General features: G+C 34.4%; 3 protein-coding genes and 1 pseudogene across 3 annotated transcripts; all 4 read right to left on the bottom strand.

Annotated features, from left to right (window-relative positions):
* Nucleotides 1-1312: 1312 nt before the first annotated feature.
* On the bottom strand, nt 1313-3435 carry LOC130509025 (MATH domain and coiled-coil domain-containing protein At2g42460-like). The gene is made up of 5 exons (XM_057004562.1): nt 3314-3435; nt 3104-3209; nt 2871-3034; nt 2072-2274; nt 1313-1865 (listed from the first exon to the last, which is right to left on the bottom strand). The coding sequence occupies exons 1-5, from the start codon at nt 3342-3344 to the stop codon at nt 1443-1445; spliced, it is 927 nt and encodes a 308-aa protein (XP_056860542.1). The 5' UTR covers nt 3345-3435; the 3' UTR covers nt 1313-1442.
* A 1607-nt stretch (nt 3436-5042) lies between these two features.
* LOC130509026 (MATH domain and coiled-coil domain-containing protein At2g42460-like) lies at nt 5043-6618 on the bottom strand. The gene is made up of 4 exons (XM_057004563.1): nt 6389-6618; nt 6134-6294; nt 5679-5887; nt 5043-5547 (listed from the first exon to the last, which is right to left on the bottom strand). Exons 1-4 carry the CDS (start codon nt 6478-6480, stop codon nt 5161-5163), a joined length of 849 nt encoding a protein of 282 aa, XP_056860543.1. The 5' UTR covers nt 6481-6618; the 3' UTR covers nt 5043-5160.
* A 94-nt stretch (nt 6619-6712) lies between these two features.
* LOC108847643 (amine oxidase [copper-containing] zeta, peroxisomal) lies at nt 6713-10839 on the bottom strand. Its single transcript, XM_018620940.2, has 12 exons — nt 10492-10839; nt 10004-10113; nt 9606-9911; nt 9422-9534; nt 9002-9332; nt 8713-8928; nt 8404-8640; nt 7913-8098; nt 7638-7778; nt 7231-7499; nt 7071-7152; nt 6713-6990 (listed from the first exon to the last, which is right to left on the bottom strand). The coding sequence occupies exons 1-12, from the start codon at nt 10634-10636 to the stop codon at nt 6853-6855; spliced, it is 2274 nt and encodes a 757-aa protein (XP_018476442.1). The 5' UTR covers nt 10637-10839; the 3' UTR covers nt 6713-6852.
* A 7588-nt stretch (nt 10840-18427) lies between these two features.
* Nucleotides 18428-21728, bottom strand: LOC130509667 (receptor-like serine/threonine-protein kinase SD1-6; annotated as a pseudogene).
* Nucleotides 21729-22089: the final 361 nt, after the last annotated feature.

The raw sequence follows: 22089 nt of genomic DNA, 5'->3' as shown, positions 1-22089 counted from the left end.
TTTTACTTAGACACGAGAAAATGTCTGAAAATCAGCATTAAATTTTCTAAAAAGATTGCTAGGCGCAAGATTTTACTCCCTCTAAGTGTCATTTTAGGTATTTTTTTTCTTGTTACACAAAAATGTCATTTTACAATTTTAATATAAATTATATTTATAATCAACTGAAAATTAATTATAAATTACATTAATTTTTAAATAATTTTATTTATCTCAAATACTATTGGTCAGAGATGTGTAATTAATAACAACAAACATATATTTCTGTCACTTTTTAATCTATGTAAAAAATATCAAAATGACGCTTATTCAAAAAGGAGAGAATACAAAACTATGACGTTTTTGATAACTTTTCCCGGTTATATGAGGTGGGATATTCGATAACCAGATTGCAATCAATTTTCAAAAATGAAAATGAACTGTGTTCATTACTGTTTTAGAGTAACTGTGTCTCATTGCTCTCTTAATAGACCTGAGCCCTACCTACAAATAGGGTTATACATTTTATCCGTTAAATTTGATTCGATTTGTTATTCGTTTCGATACGATCTGAAAATTCTGGATATTCATAAACTTTTGAATCAAAACAAATACTAAAAATTAATATCCATTAAAATCGAAACAAATCACAAATATTAAAAAAATATATCATGCAAAAAAAAATTTACAAAAAAAATTTGTATCGAATTTTAATTTTTATCTTATATATCATGCAAACAAATATTTTACAAAACAAATTTTGTATCGAATTTTTAAGATTATTTGTATTAATCAAAACAAATGAGATATTCGTAAGTATTCGTAAATATCCACAAATATTTATTTATTTTCCGGATATTCGTTTTTCAGGATATCCGTATTTTCCAGAAACAAAGCAAATAAAAAAATTAGATATTCGTAACTTACGAATCAAATCACAAATACCTTCAAAACCCCGGATATTCGATATGTGACCAGACCTACGTACAAGGCTACGACTACAACTCGAAAGGTGATCGATAAAAACAAGCATATACAAGGGTACTTGCGTCTTTGATCTTTTAAGTTCTAACCCTTCAATGTTTGTAAAATAAAACGCTTTTGCTGCAAGGAAAATTCATCTAGTTTTTTTTTGTTTGGTAGAATAGCTGTTCATAAATGATCTCGTCGTGTTGACAGACGAGCTCGGTGATTTCCAGATAAAGGAAGCGATATAAGCACTACTACAGTTCTTTCGATCAAACTCAACCACTGTTAGAAAATCACCTCCCCCGAAAATCCTGTTGACAGAGTTGTGTTGACAGAAACCAATCAAGAAAAATAAACTCAGCTATTGTGTTGAAAAGTGATGAGAACTAAAAAGAAGATGCAACAATGAACATAGTACAAAAGCAGTTTACAAAAAAAAAACAATGACCATAGTAACCATAAATTACAGAAGAATTACATGAACCTCCAGACTTTTATTTTCGACGTAAAACAATGTCGTCAAAAGACACAAGCTTAGCAACAGCAGCAGCAGCAGATTTAGACTTTTCCCTTTTCAGTTCAACTTTGAGATCCAACAAAGTCAGCTCCAGGTTCTTGATGCGTTGCTCAACTTCTTGGACCCAAGATCCATCCGCATCTGCATTGTTTCTCTCCAAGGACACCTCCTCAAGCTTTGACTTTAACCAATCCAGCTTGAATCCCGCTTCTGCTAGCTCATTCAACTGGCTCTCAGCGTTGCTTAGCTCAGTATTAGAAAAGCTCTGTGGAGGCTTGCGCAGTGTCTCGATGAGGCTGAGAAGAAGATTCATGTATGCTGCCTTCACACCTTTGTCCTTTGGTTTGAAATCAATAGCAATGTTTGGGTGTTCCTTGAAAATTTTGTGCACCGAATCATACTGCCAGCAAGAAAAGGTGTGCAGGTTGTTACAAATGAAAGTCATATATCAATAAGTACTGGAGAGATAATTAATATATAAAAATGGTTAGAGTCAATCCAGTTATGGCCAGTTTTAAATTGAAAACTTATATTGAACATAGGTCAAATACTATTATTTAGTTAACCACAACATCCAGTTATCCAAAGGGAAGCTCCTTAACATACCTGACTATAAAGAACCTCAAAACCCTTGAGAACTAACGTCTCTTGCCCGGTTAACTCTGCTTCATGAACAATGTCAACTACTTCTACATCCACTTTAATGATCAGTTTGCTATTTTCCAGAAATCCTTCTTCTTTAAGCTTGCTAAGTGGCAATGTCTTATGACCCCAGGGTGAGAGCTGAGCGCAGAATAAACATGATCTTTCTGCAAGACAAAAAAATATTAAAATATAAACTCTTCTTTCAAGCAGGTATGGTGTAAAATTTATGTTCCTATATACTCAAAATATGGAAGATATTCTGGACAATAGCCCTGATTTCTTCATGATCCACTTTTATATCTTTCATATACTTTCTTAACATTTACACCAAAAAAAAATATCTTTCATATACTAAAAAAATATCTTTCATATACTCTAGTGTTTACTCGAGAAGTTCTCACTAAATGTTTGGTATCAACTGAAAGGTCAAACATTCCTCCCTAAAAAAATATTTTTCGCAATAGTATCAATGTTTAAACCAAAATAAAAACATTACATTTATTTCATAAACTAAGATGTTATGCATAAAACACAATGATTAAACAATTTTTTTTCTTTCTACAAAAATATAATCAAACTGCAAAATATAATTGGTTAAATTGTTTTCAATAAATTTTAAACATAGAAATGCCAAAAATTACATTTATAAACATCATTTTTTTAAAAAAAACATCATATATTACAAGAGGGATGGGATATAAAACATGGAAGAAGATTTTTTTTTGATCAAAAACATGGAAGAAGATATGATCACTATTACCAGTTGCGCGGTGGAGAACCTTTCCGGATTGGTTCAAAAGAGTGAATCGAAAGTTAGCTTTCCTTTCCCATCCAGTTCGCAATGATTTAGGATTATAAACGCATAGGTACACACTCAAGTGATCATCAAATAATATGGTTTCCTTGGGATGAACTAGAAGATACCTAAAGGATTAAAAACAAAGAGTACTCATTCTAGCTAGTTTCATATAAACATTGATTCTTCTCGCTTACCATTCACACCCGCCGCTTAAAAACTTTGGAGACTTTATCGGATATATATTGTCGGAGAAGTTATCTATCTCGAACGTGTAACTCGTTTGCAACTGATCATTCTTATCTGTTCAAAAACGATCTCTTAGCCTTTGTTTCTTTGAGTTTTGAGGGATAAAAACAACCAAACAAAGCTGAAGGCGAAGGAAATCATGAGAAATTACGACTTACCTGAGATACTCTTCTGCATTTGATTCCCCATATCTTATGATGAGGCTTCTTCATTCAAGCGGTAGAATAGTTTTTGAAAGAAAGTGCAAAGCGAAACCCTAATTATTTAGGAGAGATTAAACACCGAGTATTTATAAGCCTAAATCTACAAAATCTCACAAAATATAATACTGGATAAATTTCCTTACAATTTAGTTACAAGATTTACAACAAAAAGAATCTTGTAACGGAATACAAAACAATAACTGTATCAAAATTTCAGTTTGAAAAAGTTCAATTATAATATTTAGGTTTTGTAAGATTTTATTTTTACATGATACATTCATCTATATTATTAAAACTGAATTACAAATTATGTTTATTTGAAAATATAGATAGTAATTTTTTAAAAAAGAAGTTTATTTGAAAATATAGATATTAGATTAAAAAGGAAGTTTGTTTGGAGCAGTTTTAAAAGAAAAAAAAAGTTTGTTTTGGAAATATGGATAGTAGTTTTTAAAAAAGATTTGTTTGGAAACATAGATAACATATTAAAAAAAATTGTTTGGAAACATGAATAAACGTTTAAGAGAATGAATAATTTTTTTAAAACATGAATTTTGGATTTTTATATATTCAAGTATTTAAACCAACTTAAAAGATCATATATATATATATATTTGGGGAATTTTCAAAAATACCACTTTGAAGGTACCATTATTCATCTTTACCACCACTAAATACACATTTTCAAAAATACCTTATTTATTAAAATGTTAAAGACTCTTATATCTTTGTTTTTATATGCTTTTCAAAATTTTAATCCAAAATTCTAAATCCTAAACCCCCAATTCTAAACCCTAAACCCTAAATCTTCAACTCTAAACCCTAAACTCTAAACTATATACCCTAAATTCAATATCCTAAACCCTAAACCCTGAAACCTCAACTATAAACCCTAAATCCTCAACTCTAAACCCTAAACTTTATATCCTAAACCCTAAAACATCAAATCTAAACCCTAAAACATAAAATCTAAACCCTAAATCCTAAACGTTCAAATCTAAACCCTTCATTAAAAGTAGTGGTAAAAATGGTTAGTGTAAACATGAAAAGTGGTACTATGAAAATGGTATTTTTGGCAATTTCTCTATATATTTTGGATGTTTTATATACATTAAATCTAAAATGATTAATATATATCAGTATATAAGTCTATTTTGGATACATTTGGGTATTCAAAATATTTTTGTTCGGATCAGATGTGGTTTCAGTTTTCTAAATACAAAAAATTGAATAATTTGGATATTTAATTAATTTCAGTTCGGATTTGATACTATTTTTTGGATCGGGATCGGTCAATTTTTTGGATTCAGGTTTTTTTGCCCAACCTTAATATTAACATGAAAAATAAATAACAATATATCTTATAAAAAATACACTCAAACGGACACACATATCAAAATCTAAATCTAGTATTATTATTTAAATTTGAAATATTCTATATAACCAAATTGGAATAGAATAAACCAATAAAACAATGCTCTCTATGAATATGGATAGATAGAAACTTTAAAATAGGTTCTCTCGGCTTCCCAAAAAAAATATTACTCCGTACTAGTTAATTTCGAAAAAATTAAGGAGACTTAATATGTTTATGTGTCATAAACACTATAATATTACCAGGCCTAAGCACCTCATTTGGTTGTTTGACTGATCAAGCAAGGAGTATAGTGATGGGACAGCCAAAAATGATTAAGAAAAACTATCAAGCAAACTTGTTTGAGATACAAAGGAAGACAAAAAAAAACTAAAACAAAAAAATAAACACTCACCAAACTTTCACTAGAAAAACACATTTAGTGTTTTTAGAAGCAAGCCAAAAAGAATTTCTTTATCAAAATGCGTATGCACTCAAATGGAGAAACTCTTGGAGGAGCAGCAGCTGTAGCAGATTTGTTATTCTCCTTCTCCGGTTCAATTTTGAGTGCAGAAGATGGTTCCTTCCTCTTCAAGGAAACTTCCTCAAGCTTTGACTTCAACCAATCCAGCTTAAAGCCAGCATCAGTTAGCTCGCTCAACTCGCTGCCTGCGTTGCTTAGCTCAGTCTCCGACAAGCTCTGAGGAGGCTTGTCTAGTGTCTGGACTAGACCAAGGAGAATATTCATGTATGCTGTCTTCACCTCTCTGATTTCTGATCTAATATCTACCGCAACGTCTGGGTGCTTCACAAACATGTTGCATACTGAAACAGCCTGCCAGTGTTACACAGAAATGCTAACTAGATACAAAGTTCAGACTGTATCTTTAATTGGATATACAGACGAAAACAAAAAGAAAAGACCCAAAAATCCATATATATATATATACTGGTTCATTGACGTACCTGACTATTAAGAACATGGAAACCGTGAACAACTACAATCTCATTCTCTGTTGATTTTCCTTCATAAACAACTTTAGTTACTTTAATGTCGACTTCAATGGTTAGTTTGTTGTTCTCCATAAACCCATCAGCTTGTTGAAGCTTGGTAAGAGTCAACACATTGATAATACCCCAGCTTGGAGTCTCAGCACAGAACAATCTGCTTTTTTCTGTATGTACATAAAAAGATAAATCAACTTTTCTTTCATCAAATCAGGTATGATGTATAATCAATCGCACTGCTTATAAGACCATGTTCAATATATTTTGCTATTTTTTCTCTAAAACAAAATAATTTTACTATATATATATATAGAGGAAAATAGAGAAATGTGTTAGAGGTGCCCTCTAACTTGTAAGTCCTGAAATTCAAGAAAAAAAAAAGAAAACTGAAGATATGATCATATCATTTATACCAACTGTTGTATGTAGAACTTTGCCAGATTGATTCAACAAAACAAAACAAAAACTAGCTTGTCTTCTCCATCCAGGTAGCAGTGTTCGAGGATTCACAACGCTTAGGGAGAGAGACAAGTGATCATCCACAATTTTTCCCTCCGGATAAACACAAAGATACCTAACAGAAAAAACCTTTTTACTATCAGCTCAAACATCTATCTAAGACGTTTCGTATAAGAAAGCTAAAGATCTTTATTATTCTCGTTTTATACCATTCGCAGCCGCCGCTTGAGAAACGATCTGACTTCATCGCACTATTCTTTTCGGAAAAGTTGTTTATCTCCCAACTCAAAGCCTTCTCCATCTGCTAAAAAATGCTCTGTCGATTTAAGGGTTTAGTGCTTCCAAGTGTTGATTAGTAGTGTTTATCCAGTTGTTGTATATAAACCTTCCAGGAATATTCCAGAAATATTTCATAAAAATCGGGATAGCTTTTACAATTATCAAAGAAATTAAATATTTTGTATGTCCTTAATTTTCGATAAGACATAATTTGATTTCTTCCGACTTAAATATGTATAATCGATTGCCATTCATAACAAAATAATCAGTCTTTAATATTGAACACTCCAATGTCTTATAGTCTGCAACCAACACATAAAACAACAAACGTTTCCAATTCGAAACTGAATTGAGCAACAACAATGTCTCCAGTGTATTAAAAGTATGTCACGTTTCAAAGCTTTGAAAGTAAACCAGTCTGAAGAGGCTTTGGTGCTACAACCTCTTTGACCTCACTGTCCTTAGTATCCATTTCGCATGCAGGATTCGGTGGGACATCGACGGCCGGTGAGCAGTTGAAAAATCCATGTGGCTGTGAAGACCAAAACATTTTATTTGTAGATTTTTTATTGCAAGTTAAAGTTACGTAACAGACAAAGATTTTGACTTTACCATTAGTGTGAAACCAATATGTTCAACGGGCATAACCGGCCAATCTTCAAGTCTAGGAACATGTATGATCCCAAACACATACCTGTAAAAACCAAAATTCTCACATTAAAAATCACACCATTTCTGGTAATTAGTAGTTTAATGTGAGAAGGATACATACCAAAGAACGACATCAGATTCTTCCAAGGACCGGTTCTGTTTGACCCATGTGGCGAGACCTTCTCCAGCGCGTGGGTTTTGGTTTGGGAACTCTCCTCCTGGAAACTTCTCGTCTGGTGCATAACGGGTAACCCACAGATTATGCTTCAGGAATGCAGCTCTTCTTAGAAACTTGGCCTCGGGTCGAGCTAGTGGCAAACAGTTTGAACCCGGAACAAGTTTGTATCCCGTTAATTGACCCGTTCTGTTTACTGTCCTTGTGTTCCTTACCTGAAAACATATTAACAATGAGTTGTTGATAGCAACAAGAAGAAAACACTTAATTCATTGAATATATTGATGGTTTCAGATGAGAGAGGGAGACTAAGAGAATACTGAACGAGATCGTGCAAGGTACAGATTGCTTACAATCCAATGGCGAGCACTAAAAGGGTCACAGTCACGCGTCGCCTCTGCTTCAGATCTAAGTAACTTCTCTTCTGCATAAAAAGCATTGTTGTGGATATTGTTCTCACCGGGCTCGTCAACTTTGACATTCACCTCAACTACCTACAGATAAAAAGTTACATTCAGCTAACCACTCAGCAAAATCACCAACCTGACAACGTGTATCCTTAGTATTTTTCAAGCACTAGGGATTCTACAAAAATATGTATGTGTTCAGCAAGAAGAACAGCAGTTACCTGGTTATAAGCTTCACCAGGTTTACAGTCAACGGACATATCCATGCGAGCGATAAAGAAATGTTGATGAACTGGTGCATACAACCCCGGAGCAATGGTAGTACCGTACTTTCGAGTTTCTCCAGGCTGCAGCGCTCCTAGACTGAGGATACCAGTAAGTTTTACTTCAGCTTCTATTTTCCCATCCTACAGTAAATCAGTCAAGACATTAAATGATATTAAGTCTTCAAATGTCTAAAAAGATGAAATAACATACATATCATCAAACAAAGGAAACTCAGGTGGACACTTCAGCACTGTAAATCATTGTCCACAAATGAACAATCACAAGCAGAGTGTTAAGGCTTAAAGCCTTAAAACAATTGTGAGGTGCCAAACACAAGATTTATTCTCATGCAGGGACATATATTGTCTTCCTTTTAGAATATAGATGCAAAGATGACTAGTATCTACTTTACTTTTAAAAATGATTAATCACGTTTCCCACTAACCTGGTAGAAGTGCCAGTAAAATCCATACTCATAGTTAGCCACAGTACAAAAGAAGGAGACTGTTAGCCTCCTAGATCTTCTCACTTCAGCCAATCCTGTTCTCCAGTCCTGATGTTTCCACAAAATCCCATGGTCCTCTTCATGCAAGCATACGCAGTTCTCAATTGTTTCAACTCCTCCAGTGAAATTTGTGAAATGGGCATCAAAGTACTTGATAGATCCCAGACAGTCGCACCCCTATAAAACCTAATTGTTAAACGCAAACCGAGATCTGGTTATATAATGAGAACACATAAACTGATTTCAAACCTTCTTGAGCGAATGTGCGTTTTTTCCAAGACCATCCTCCCCTGCATCAAAAGCATTCTTCCTGTAGTGTGGCTCATTCGGATCACCATATGGCACAACCATCTCCACAAAACTTAGCCTGTGTGCAACAGGCCTTCGACCTCGACTGCCATCAACATATGCTACCGAATGTATGACCAAACCTTCCCTTGGAGTGAACCCAATACGAAAGTTCCACTGTAAACAAAAAGTTTAGCCATATTTAGATACTAACATCAGGTTTCAATTAGGGATGTTGGTGGAAAACTACCTTCTGCCACTCGACAAAGTAACCCCTTACGCGGAAACTTGGACCTTCAGGCTGAATAATCTCGAGAGGCTTAACATCACTTCTATCAACACCACCTCTACTCTCACCTGGTGTATAATTCCTCAAAGGGTCAGATGGGGGAAGTGGCACAAACTTACGGTCTTCAAACTCGATCACCACCATATTTTGCATGTCTACAAGTATATAAATGCCCTCAACTGGACGAGCATAGCCATTTTCCATTGGGCAATCACTATCAGTTCGACAGTATAAAAGAGGCTTCGCAAGCCTGCGACTAGGAGCGTCAGCTTCACTATGATAACCCACACACCTGCACAATAAGTTCAGAGGCAGGTTCAAGGAAAAAGCACACCTTAATTTACAACTCTCAGCAACTAACAAGATGCGTTATTAACATACCAGGGATCAACCATCACTAGATCCATGTCGTCAATACCTCTCCTCTTCATTGCCTCAATGAACGGAGGGAAGTCTTTGACAATGGCTTCACATTCCGCATACTCAGCCGCATCCTAAAATCACAATACTCTTAGACTGAGAAGCTCGAGAACAAAAAACAGCATCTAAACTTCTTAGGACATACCATGGGTGGCTGAACATCAGGTATCACTTGCGAAGAAACCACTCTCCCCCTGTGATGCCCACCCCGAGTGACAGCATGAACTGAAGATAACTCCACGATCCACACACTTGTCTCATTAGAAGTCTTGTTGTACACAACAAGTCTCGCTCGCCTCGGAGGAAGCTTCATAGGTATCACAGGTCCAGCTTTGTTTCTCGGAAGCAGTGAGGGCTGGAACGGAGGGAAAAAGTAAGCATCTGCCAGCGCCACAACATGCTTCTCTGGCTCCACTGAACCCACCTCAATGAAACGCATGCTATCCCTAACCTGCCAAAGCAAAAAAACCAAACCGTTTCACCATATATCTTCAGCACCATGATAATACATTTGATTTCGAGAATGTTTGTTAGTGTTTGTACCTCAGGGTTAGCACCGGCGGCGCGAACAGTGGCCACAGCAACTGATATCTCTGCAGCAGATAGAGGATCCAAGGGGTGCTTTGTTTCCGTCCTTGGCATCACAGAGATTCCTGCATTGGTGATCACAAATAAACACCATAGTGATCAATTTAGCTATCTATCATCCAAGTAATCCAAACTATTAATACAGTATGTATTAAATGTCGGTTATGTAACTCCGGTTTAGTCTTTGTACATTGATACCCGGTTTGTTCCGGTTAGGTAGTAAATGACTATATACAGTTGTAACTACCTAACCAGAACAAACCGGGTATCAATGTACAAAGACTAAACCGGATTTACATAACCGACATTTAATACATATCATATCAATACAAACAAAAATCACGAATCGAAGATCAGTACCAACTACAGGAGAATCAATCTAAAGGCAGATCGTAAGATTCTTTAGATTCGAAACAGTTATTCAGTTAGAGATTTGATAATACCTTTGTTTGCTGGTTTCTTGGCCGTGTCTGGGATCGAATCGACGGGACGGATTACGGACTCAACGGCGGAGAGGAGTTTCGGAGGAGGAGGAGCGGAGGCGGAGTGGTGAGCACATGGCGTCGTCTTTTGCGAAGTTGAGGCCATTGAATAGGGTTTACGAGTTCGCCGAATCCACCAAAGTAAGTCTCAACACAATCTACTGACATACAGCAACACCTCTCTCTCTCTCTCTATCGGTGGATCTGAGTTTTCTCTGAGGTGAGGTAAGTGTGATCGCACCTTTTTTCCCGTGGTGGTGGGAGGAAGAGGAAGAGAGTGATTCAATTTGCTTTATAGAGTCCAAGCAGAAGCTGCCAAGCCTACTTGTGGGCTCTACTTTGTTTTTATCCAGTATATATACAGTATACAGTATCTATAAAGGGAACTGGATTTTGACCCCAGATTTATGTTTTCTTTTGGTTGTTTCGAGTAAATGTAAGTAAATCTGTAATCTTTACTTTTAATTGTTGACTTTTATACTTTTAATTGTTGACTTTTATATATGGAGTGTTTTATACTATTTTATATATGGAGTTACCATTTTTAGAGATTTTGTGCATGTTTTTCAAAAGTGATATATATATATATATTTTTTTTTTTGAATATTTTTCATTTGTTTGTTAAAAAGCTAAAAATGTTATTGTATGAGAATCGATTTGTACCGGACTTAAAAATATGTATATTCAAAACTGGACTATATATATATATTATTTTATGATTTAGTTGAAACATCTTTTGTTAATAATGTTTGTTATTATTTTGTAACATTTTAAGTAATATGTTGTTATAAATTTAGAGTTTAAAAATGTTCTATTTTAATTATAAATAGTTTAATTTAAGTTATTTTGTAAATTTTTAGATATAATTTACAAATATTGACTGAATATAGTATGCCATGTCAGTTTTAGGCAATGTTTTAAAAACCGACCCGGACACTGAACCGGACTACTTACCGAATCACTGGATCATTGGGTCGACCGCGGGTGAACCGCGGGTTAAGAAATGAATTAATTTTATTATATAATAATATATTAGTTATGAAAATAAAAATATAGAAACTAAAGTTAATATTTTCTAAATGTTCTTTAAAACATAAAATAATAGTTTGGATATGTATATATTTTATGTTTAAAAATATTTTAAAAATACTTAGCTTTACTTTTTATATTTTCATTTTCATTTGATATATAAACTATCAAAAAATAGCTTAGACTATTTAAGTTAGAAACATGTAAAAAATAAATCATTTGTTAATCGGCAAAGAATAGAGTTGTAAACTTAGAATAGATTTTACTATAGATTTATATTAAAAAATAATCAAAAAGAAAAAAAAAGGAAGAAAAAAAGATACAGAGCCCGTAAAAGTTAGCAGAAGAAAAAAAAACGACGAAAAAAATAACCAAAAGAAACCTAACTTTTAATTGGAAATTTAGAATATTAAATGAATCTAAAAATAATTAAAAGTTTTAGAAAATGTAAAAGTTATCTATTGGTTCAACTAGTGGTTCAACCGGTACCGGATTTCAGGTTTTAATGGGTTTTTGCAATTTTTTGCGGTTTTTTAAATTTTAGGTTTTTTACAAAACCCGAACCGGATTTATTTCGGGTCACTGGGTTTACCAGTTCAATCGCGGATCCGGTTCGGATTTCAAAATACTGGTTTTAGATCTAAAATATCCGAACCCGATTCAGATTTAATATGGATCCGACAGAACCCGATCCAAACCCGATCCGAAGATCCATATGCGCAGTCCTAGATGAAACCGTTCTCAGATATGAATTCAAATCGAATGAAACATAGATAATTTGAAAAACCGAAATGAAAAACTTAAAGTAAATTTACGTAAATGTATTCGAAATATACTTGCAATAATAATTTTTAATATACAAATAGATCGTGGACTGGACCGCACAATCCATGCATGTAGTCACATACCAGCAAAAGAAAAAACACACTCTCTAGTCTCTACGACTATTTGAGTTTACGAGGCTCAAAATTTTTCGAATATTCTATATGCAAAATCTTAATCCATCCATGGCACAGATATATCCTTGCTCCCATTATCCTTTAAGCCTATCTACACTTCAGTTTCTGCACATTTTATATATGTTATATTGTTATCGCAGTGCCTGTAATCTTTAAAAGTTAGAAAACTGTCTTATAATAAAAACAAAGGAAGGAAGGTATCGAACGAACTCCTTCGTAGGTTTAGTCATTCAGCTCTAATTACTCCTAGCCTACTCGGGACTTTTATAATTTATTGGCCGATTAAATCCTTAACTTATACACGGCCGGAAGCCCAAGTTTCTAGTGCTTCCCTTCAGACAGGACCAGTTCTAACCCATGGCAACATGGACAATTACGATCTGTTCATAGGTCTAAATTTTTTTTAGTGTTATTTTATTAATTAAAAGGTTTATTTTTATTTGTTAAATTATCAATTAGTTGGTGAAATTATAATAAAAAGGTCTATGATTAACTAAACTTAATTGAAATACAATAAAAACAAAAAAGTATCTTTAATTACTCTCAATTTTCTATTAACAAAATCTAATTTACACACAAAAACTCATTTTCCAACTTTTCTTTGAATACCACATTCTTTTTTGCTTTAATCAAAAGAAACACAATAAATAAAAGTTGAAATTTTTTTATAAGAAGATTTTTATTTTATATTTCGCCTAAGGCAATTTTTTTTTTTTTTAAGATGGCACTATCCTCAGGGCCGTTACTGGTTATCGTCAATGAAACATTGTCATGTGACTCATTTTATGTACTTATTAGGTTAACTTGACTACTTCTGGTTATCTTCTTTAGGTTTGCTGAGTTCTTCTCTAACCTTCTTTAATGGTCGTCTTTAAAAGCAACATGTTTAACATTCCACTAGATGTCCACCTAAATTTTAGAGTAAGTCATTTTGCTAATCGATATGTAATGTGTAGAAAAGGTCTATGAGAGCAAAAACAACACTAAATAAAGTTAGAACAAGTTAGTGATAGATTTGATCACATGTTGATGATATAGCATCGAAAATGACCTGAACCGGGTTTTGATTTGTCAATAGACGGATGATCTCTATTTGTATGCTTCATGTTCCTAATCACTGTCATGTGATTCTTGATGAGCTTTTTTACCGAAAATCAGGAAAACAAATATGTGGCAATTATATATGTAGCGTGACAACAAAAAAGAGAGTTATATATGTAGCGTCCTTAGTGAAATATCAAAAGAGACTAGTACAGAATTCAGGCCAATGTTTGGAGGACTGAAATCTACAAAAACCTTTTACAGTGAACGGTTTGTTTATCAAAATTTTCATTGTATTTATAATATTTCTAGTGTTCCATTTTTAGTTCAGCAAAAATAGGAAGCTGTATTATTTTAACATAAAGAACAATAAATTATTATACTTGTCAAAGATGTTGCTATATTTTTGTGATAAATATTTCACTCAGTTTACTTTTTTATTGAAACACATAAAATATATTGGATAAAATAAAACTGAAAACACTAAAAAATTACCAATAAAAAGTGTTTTTTAATTATGTATTATCAAAGGTAATCATTCGTAAATGTTTTCAATTAACTATACAATATTTTCATTATATAACAAATTAATGTCTAATAATACTATGACTTTTATGTTAAAAAAATATATTATCAATTATTATACTTATCGTTTTTTTATTTTGGTAAAAAATGAGCAAACGACAAAAAAAACTAACCACATTTAAAAAAAAGTTGAGCGATAAGGCTTTAAAGCTTTAAAAAGTAGCTGTAGAAAGAAAATATATCTTCTTTATTAAAAGAGAAATAATATTTTTATCTACTATGAAAAAGTCATATTAGGTTCATTTCATCAATTATATATATTTAATTATTTATATTAATCTATTGATCTATTAAATATATAATATTATTTCAAAACCTTAATAGTTATAAGGATATTAATAATAAATAATTTTAACTGAAAAAATAAATTATAATTTTAGCTAACAAAATATGTTGAAAAACAAATTTAACAAAATTTTAGTATAAGTTTTAAATATTTTTTAAATTAATGCATGATTAATTCGTGATTAATAATATAGTGTTAAATAAAAATTTATTTAAAAAATACAAATACATTTTTATAAATTTTTAATTATAATCAATATTATATTAAAGTTATATATTTATAAAATGAAAGTTTACCCCGCACGGATGTGCAGGTTAAAGTTTAGTATTCTATTAATTTAGAATTCTATTTTTTTATCTATTTATAAATGTTGTCATTTAGATTTTGGACATGTTCATATTTCACTTTTTTTTGAACAACAGATGTACATATTTCACTAGAAATGTATATTAATAAGATCTTTTTGAAGTTCCCTTAATTAACTTTCAATATTTTAAATGTTCCACTCCTATTTTTATGGCTAACGAGATTAATTAGTTTCATCCTAATTACTATACATAAAACTTTCACCATTTATATTCATTTAAAATTATCAACATTTTATTGTATTTAATTGTTTCTTATTTATTTTTGCATTTAAACTTTTTAAAGCCTAATATAGTTGATATATTTAGTTGTGATACGTCAGAAATATAAACCAACATTGTTTCCATTTTGATTATTAATATGAATTTATGATTGGTAAATTATATTCATACAACTAATGATTTTTATAATATAATTAATACAACTATTTGATTTTTATAATATAATTAACTCTTTAGCATTTTCATAGCTATAGTGCTATATAAATATATAAGTGGTATTATAAGTAATTTTAATTAAACATAATGAACTCAAATGTGAGATAACATATTATATCATATTTTTATTAGAGAGCTATAAGTACTAAAAATGAAACTGATGGGCTAGTCATAACTCGCAGACATTCCTGAAAAAATATGAGAGCGAAGATAACCCAAGAACCAATGACTTAAGCAGACCAAACCTGAAAGATACACCACCAAACCAAAACAGGTGCAAAATCAGTAAAAGCATGAGCTATGATCAAAGACCTACAAACTTGAAACGTTAAATGGAAAACACCGGCGAAGATTTACGCATCTTACACGCTGACACTCGTTAGGCAGAATAGCGATCTACAGAGTTAAACTAGTCACCCTCCTCGCTAGAGAAAACCCACAAATCAATCCCACTGCTTCGTCTTGAAACACTCACCCAATCCATGGTGGATAAAGGAAAGGTCTAGTAGATACTTCCACAGCAAATACAACTCACATCGACGAAACCAAAAAGCTAGAACCAGGCGAAAACGAATCGACCACGACTGCAAGCGACCGAAGAAAAACATAAGCATCACAACTCAAAACTAAAGAAAATCTCAACTTGACAACAACTGATTAAACACACACTCCAAATTCGAAGCAGAAATGAAGAAACACAATTCTGAGGCCGAAGACATCCCTCTCATCCTAGATGTCACCAAATCCAAAACCAAAACCTAAAATAGAGCACCCAAAGCAAGTAGCAATAAATCACAAGACATAAAAGAGGAGAACGCTGGTTCCGATGATAACATAACCACCGAAAACCAGCTGTTCGAATTCTTGACAGCGTTCTCTCTCTCTCCAACGGCCAGGGCTTCTAAAAACTAGGGTTGAAACCCTTCTCAACCCTTTTATTTTTTATGCGAAATACATTTTTTGTAATCTATTACAAAATACAAATTATCTCATATATTAACATAAACCAAAGAAAATGGTTTTCACCACTATCACAAGTCTTTAAATTGAAAACAAAAAAAATTAATTTTGTTTCTAACTAAAATATTTTTTCTTTCAATTTAAAGACTTGTGATAGTGGTGAAAAAAACTTATTTTGTGATTTTGGTGAAAAACTCGATTTTGGCGGAAAAATTCGATTTTGTGTGTTTGGCGAGAAATCTCACTTTACGGTTTTGGCAAAAAATCCTGATTTTACGGGTTTGGAAAGAAATCCCGTTTTGTGGTTTAGCGGAAAAACTCAATTTTCGGTTTTGGTGAAAAATTCCAATTTTACGGTTTGGGCAGAAAATCTCGATTTTATGGTTCTTGCGGGAAATCTTGATTTTACGGTTTTGGCAGGGATTCTTCTTTTTACGATTTTGACGGAAAATCTTAATTTCACGATTTTGGCGGGAAACCCTATTTTTACGATTTTCATGGGAAAACTCAATTTACAGTTTTGGTAAAAAATCTCAATTTTACAGTTTTGTAAAAAATCTCAATTTTACAGTTTTGGTGGGAATCTCGATGTTACGATTTTTTTGGAAAATCTTGATTTTACGGTTGGTGGGAAAAATGCAATTTTACAGTTTTAAAAAAGACACTCCAGGACACCCTCTCCGGTAATCAGCAAATCCATACCTGGTGCAGGAGGAAGCCGCCGGATCTCGAGGACACCCTCTCCGGTGATGACATGCAAAACAGACGCGGCTTTTGATCATGGAACAATGAGGGCAGGATTCGCTTGGATCTTCACTGTTCCAACAGGGTTTGCTTTCACCAAGGATCAGCTACAGAAGACAGTATCTCATCGCTGTTAATGGCGGAAGCAATCGCACTCCGACACGGGGTCACCACTGCAGTAGAACTAGGGCTCCAGAAGCTCATCTTTCTATCTGACAATCAAACGCTCATCAGAGCTATAAACAACGACACTCAGGTAAAGGAAATCTTTGGAATTGTGAAAGACATTCAAAGACTCTCCTCTGATTCTGTCGGTTTCACTTTCTCTCATATCTCTCGATCATCAAATGTCGCTGCCGATAGTTTGGCAAAACGATCTCTGTCTTCTTTGTTGTATTAAGGCCCATTTGGGCAGACCATGGGCCTGAGGCCATTTTTCAGTTGCAAGCTTAAGTGTTACAAAAAAAAAGACACTCGATTTTACGGTTTTGACAGAAAAACTCGATTTTACAATTTTGACATAAAACTTTGTTTTGTGGTTTTAACGGAAAAATCAAATTTTCGTGTTTGGTGGAAAACTCGATCTGGCAGAAAAACATTTTTCAATTTTAACGGAAATTCTTAATTTTTACTATTTTGGCAAAATTCCCTAATTTTACAATTTTCTAAGAAATTTTTATTTCCGAAGTTTTAACAAATACACCAAATCTTTGTTGTTTACAAAAGAAAAAATTATCTAACAAGTCTCAACCTGTCAAGACTTTGTATTTCTTTAACCGAGTTCTAAGTTGGCCTTAAATACTTTATGACTAATGCATTAGGGTTCCTAAATATTTGGATGGACTGGGCCAACACTAAATTTCTCAACCCTATATAACATTTCTAAGTGTGGAAGCACCTTAGCCTAGTGGTTAAGGTCTAAAGGCTTCTACATTCAGGTCTGGGGTTCGACTCCCAGACTATGCAATTTATTGCAGATTTTCTTTACATCCAGATTACAAGTCCCGGAGAGAGTGCGATTTATTAGGCAACTATGCAGATTATAGAAGAAAAAATTACATGCAACTATGCGATTATGGAAGAAAGGATTACAAGAGATCTTCAACATGGTGCAAGTAAATCTGGTCAGGCGTGGATCTTCATAGGACGGCTCAGATGATGCAGTTAGGTGTAAATCTTCATAAGACAGGTAGTATTATCGGTTGTCGAATCGTCTATGTAATGTTCCTAATAATTGTAATATCATAATAATAAATCAGCGTTAAAAAAAATATAACATTTCTAAGTAAAACTTTGCTATTCAAACTTGCATCGAAAACAACGTTGGTATGCACAAACGGTCACATATTCTTCGGAAATGCGTCGGAATTCCGTCAGGAATTCCCGACGGATACTGTTTCGTCGGTATTTCCCGATGGATTTCTAACCGATTTTCGTCGGGATTTTGTCGGAAATTCCTGACGGAATAGTTTCCGTTGGGAACTGCGTCGGGAATAACCTTGTTTTCTTGTAGTGAACATGCATACAAAACATATTGGGTGGGTAACACTCAAAAGTCAAAACTATCGAGCGTCAACAACCGAGAGTGTTATTTGGTTCACTGTACATTCATCATTTCCCTGTGTACTCGACGACGAATCAATCTCAAGAGGATTTCTCCCAACGCAAAAACCCGGCCGTTTAGGCTCAGGGATAACCATAGTTTCGCTTCCAATCATCGCCATTACTGAAGCCATCACTGGCCTGTCTTCAGCACGTTCTTGAACACACAAGAGACCAATTTGTATGCATCTTAAAATTTCATGTGCCTGGCATGTTGACGATGAAGAATCTATGATGATCGGGTCTACGATCTCTAGCCATTTTCCTTCCTTCCAGTTCCTCCACACCTATACACAAAAAGATGAAATGTTTTTCTTTTATTGTGTTATCATCAGAACTATATCGATTTCAAGTTATTAGCTAAGCTTACGAAGCCGAGGAGATTAAGGTCACGGTTTGAGTTGTAGAATCCGTTATTTTTCTTGCCACTTATAATCTCGAGGAGCAAAACCCCAAAGCTGAAAACATCCGACTTCATCGAGAATACCCCGTCCATTGCATATTCTGGAGACATGTAACCACTGTATAACAAAGATTTAACTCATTTTTTAAGCTGTATTGTTTCGAACTGAGATTAAAGACAAAAGCTCAAATATAATTTAATGTTTTAGAAAATGAGTGCTTACTAAGTTCCCACCACCTTCCTCGTATTAACTTCAGTATCATCTCTTCCAAAGATCCTGGCCATTCCAAAATCTGAGATCTTTGGAATCATATTTTTATCAAGCAACACATTACTTGCTTTCAAGTCTCTATGGATAATCCTAAAACGTGAGTCTCGGTGAAGATATACAAGTCCTCTAGCAATACCATTGGTAATATCAAATCTCATTTCCCAATTTAAGCTAGAGCGTCGGGTTATGTCTACAAATCAAACCACAACAAAAAAAAAAGTGTTATCTTTATCCCTCAAATATGTTACATTTTTAGAATAGAAGCTGTTTAGTATGAGTTATACTAACCAAAGATATGAGAATCAAGGCTTAGATTCTCCAAGTACTCATAGATCAACATCTTCTCCCCCTTATCAACACAACAACCAAGAAGTCGGACAAGGTTTATGTGCTGAAGCCTCGCAATTAGTCTAACCTCGTTCTTGAATTCATCGGTCCCTTGTAAAGACATTTTGGATAGTCTTTTCACCGCAATTTCTTTCCCATCAAGTAACCTTCCCTATTAGGTCCATACATTTAATTAATACAATGAAACTCACCTTTGAGCGGTGATAATTTTTCAGTACGTTCTGTAACACTTTTGTTTACCTTGTAAACAGTACCGAAACCACCTTTTCCAAGCTTGTTGGCGTTAGAAAAATTGTTTGTTGCCAAGGCAACAACTTCAAACTCCATCAATGAAAGCTCTAGATCATCATTAGTTTTGTTTTCTCTGGATATGTAGCGCCTGCTTGTTATTGCCAGTTCGGTCATAAGCGAATCTTCCATTCTCCCTTGATCAACTGTTTTATCCAGACAACAAAATCAACACATACTGGATATCAAAATTATATTGACAACAATAAAGAAAATAAAAGTGGTTGATTGTACCAATTGGTGTTTGAATTGCTATTGATCGCTTTTGTTTCTTTTTCCAAAAGCGGAAGATGATGAAACACAAAAGAAGCAAAATAATAGTCACTCCAATACTCAAACCTATGATTTTCCCGTTCTTGGTTCTCTTGTCCACTGTAACAAAAACAAGGTAAATAATGAAAAGAAGAAAAAAAACCCTGCTAGAGTAAACTTTGCTATTCTTTTATAAAACATTATATGAAAAAACAAACACAGTATAATTGCTCTGGACTGTTGTATTGTATATCCAAGACAATGGTAAACCTAAACATAACTTCGTAAAGAACTAACCGAGATCAGCAGCGGCAAGTCTGACGTAGAGATCCTGACCTCCATTAGGAAAGTTCCGGACATCGAAAATATCTCCGTTCCAAATCACACAACCTGATCCTCCGTTACGAATATCCATATTAGCGAACGCCGTACAGTTACAATCCTTTAAACACCTCTCCTCACATTCTTTCAACCCAATCCCACTGTCCCCAACCGTCACCCTAGTATCAGGCAACTTCATCTTCTTCAACCTCACAAACCCATCTTTACCGTCACAGCTCAGCCCCGTCTTCCTCACGCAACCAGCTTCTTGGCTACTCCTCCTCGTCTCAAACCCTTGGATACAATTACAAACCGGCGAAGTGTTCAAATCGCAGTAACCGTAATCTCCACACTCTCTGTAGTCATCGCATAGGTCCCTCGGTAAATACCATAACTGTCTCCAGCTCTGCTCCGTCTCGAACCAAGTGAACCGCTGTAACAACCCCGCGGAGCTTAGTACGACTCTGGAGTAAACGTTCGTCTGGTGATTCGGTACGAGTAAGTAACTTGTTCGTTATTCGCTGTGAAATTAAAACCTAGGTAATCGATCGGTTTCATGTCCAGCACGTCACTTCCAAACCGGTTCCCGCTCCACGGACCGCTCCTGTAGATGATCGAGTCTCTGTTCCACGCGAGTAGACTCAGGGAACCCTCTGGTGGTTTCTAGCTTCGTCGAGAAATCCCCGCTTGACGGATCATCCGGGCTTCTCCATGATCTCAAGTACCGGTTCAACCCGGTTTTGTGATCCCAACCCAACTTCATCTCGGGAAGCAAAGTATCCGTCAGAAAATCGAAACTCTGCCACAAGAACCCGTCTTGATTATCGCTATGTTGTTCGATTGCTTGAGCACGAAGTTACCGTTATCGAGTAGCTCCGCAACCAGTGGAGATGATCCCGCATCTCCTCCGGTCAGATTGGTTGACCAGACAGGTGTTTCGGATTGGTCGAATATGACGAGGTTGCTGTCGGAGATTCTGAGAGTTCCGTTGGAGTTAGAGAGAGGGTTGTCTCTGTTCGCGACCCATACGTAAGTTCTCGTAGGGATCTTCTTGTACCAAATCCCGAGGTACCAACGAGAGCTTGAGGGGAGATTGAAGAAACCAAGCTCGAAGGTTTCATCGGAAGATACGATGGTTTTGTTGCTTGCCACGGTGAGAGAGTCTATGGCTGATAAAGTGTTGGTAGAGATTGATAAAGCAGGAAGCATAATTAAGACCAAGGTGTACAAATGATCGTAGTTTGATACACTTCTCATCTTTTCTTTCTTTCTTGGGAATTTTTATCTTTTGGGGGATTTCGAACATGTTTTGTGTTATATGTTGAACGTTTTCTATTTGAATTATTGCCAATAATATAATCCTTTTGGCTTCGTTAATTCTTGGTCTTCTCGTTGGCATTTTACTATAGCTATAGAATTGACCTAGCAAATGAAATGATAAGGACGTTTCTGTTTTTTTTTTCTTTAACTCGTTTTCTATAGTTTTTTTACAATTATTTATCAGTGTTCTTTTTGTAACTTTGTATTTTTCTAAATATACAACTCTTCTCCGTTTACTCCCAAAAGAAAGTCAACCCTTTGCGTGTGTAGCGTGTCATATAAGATGAATAATATATATATATAAATAGGAAAGGGTCAATTTGGCTACTAATATCAAAAGAAAAAAA

Source organism: Raphanus sativus, chromosome 3, assembly GCF_000801105.2.
Source record: "Raphanus sativus cultivar WK10039 chromosome 3, ASM80110v3, whole genome shotgun sequence".
NCBI lineage: Eukaryota > Viridiplantae > Streptophyta > Magnoliopsida > Brassicales > Brassicaceae > Raphanus > Raphanus sativus.
The sequence above is the reverse complement of the archived record's forward strand: the minus strand, read 5'-3'. Positions and strand labels throughout refer to the sequence as shown.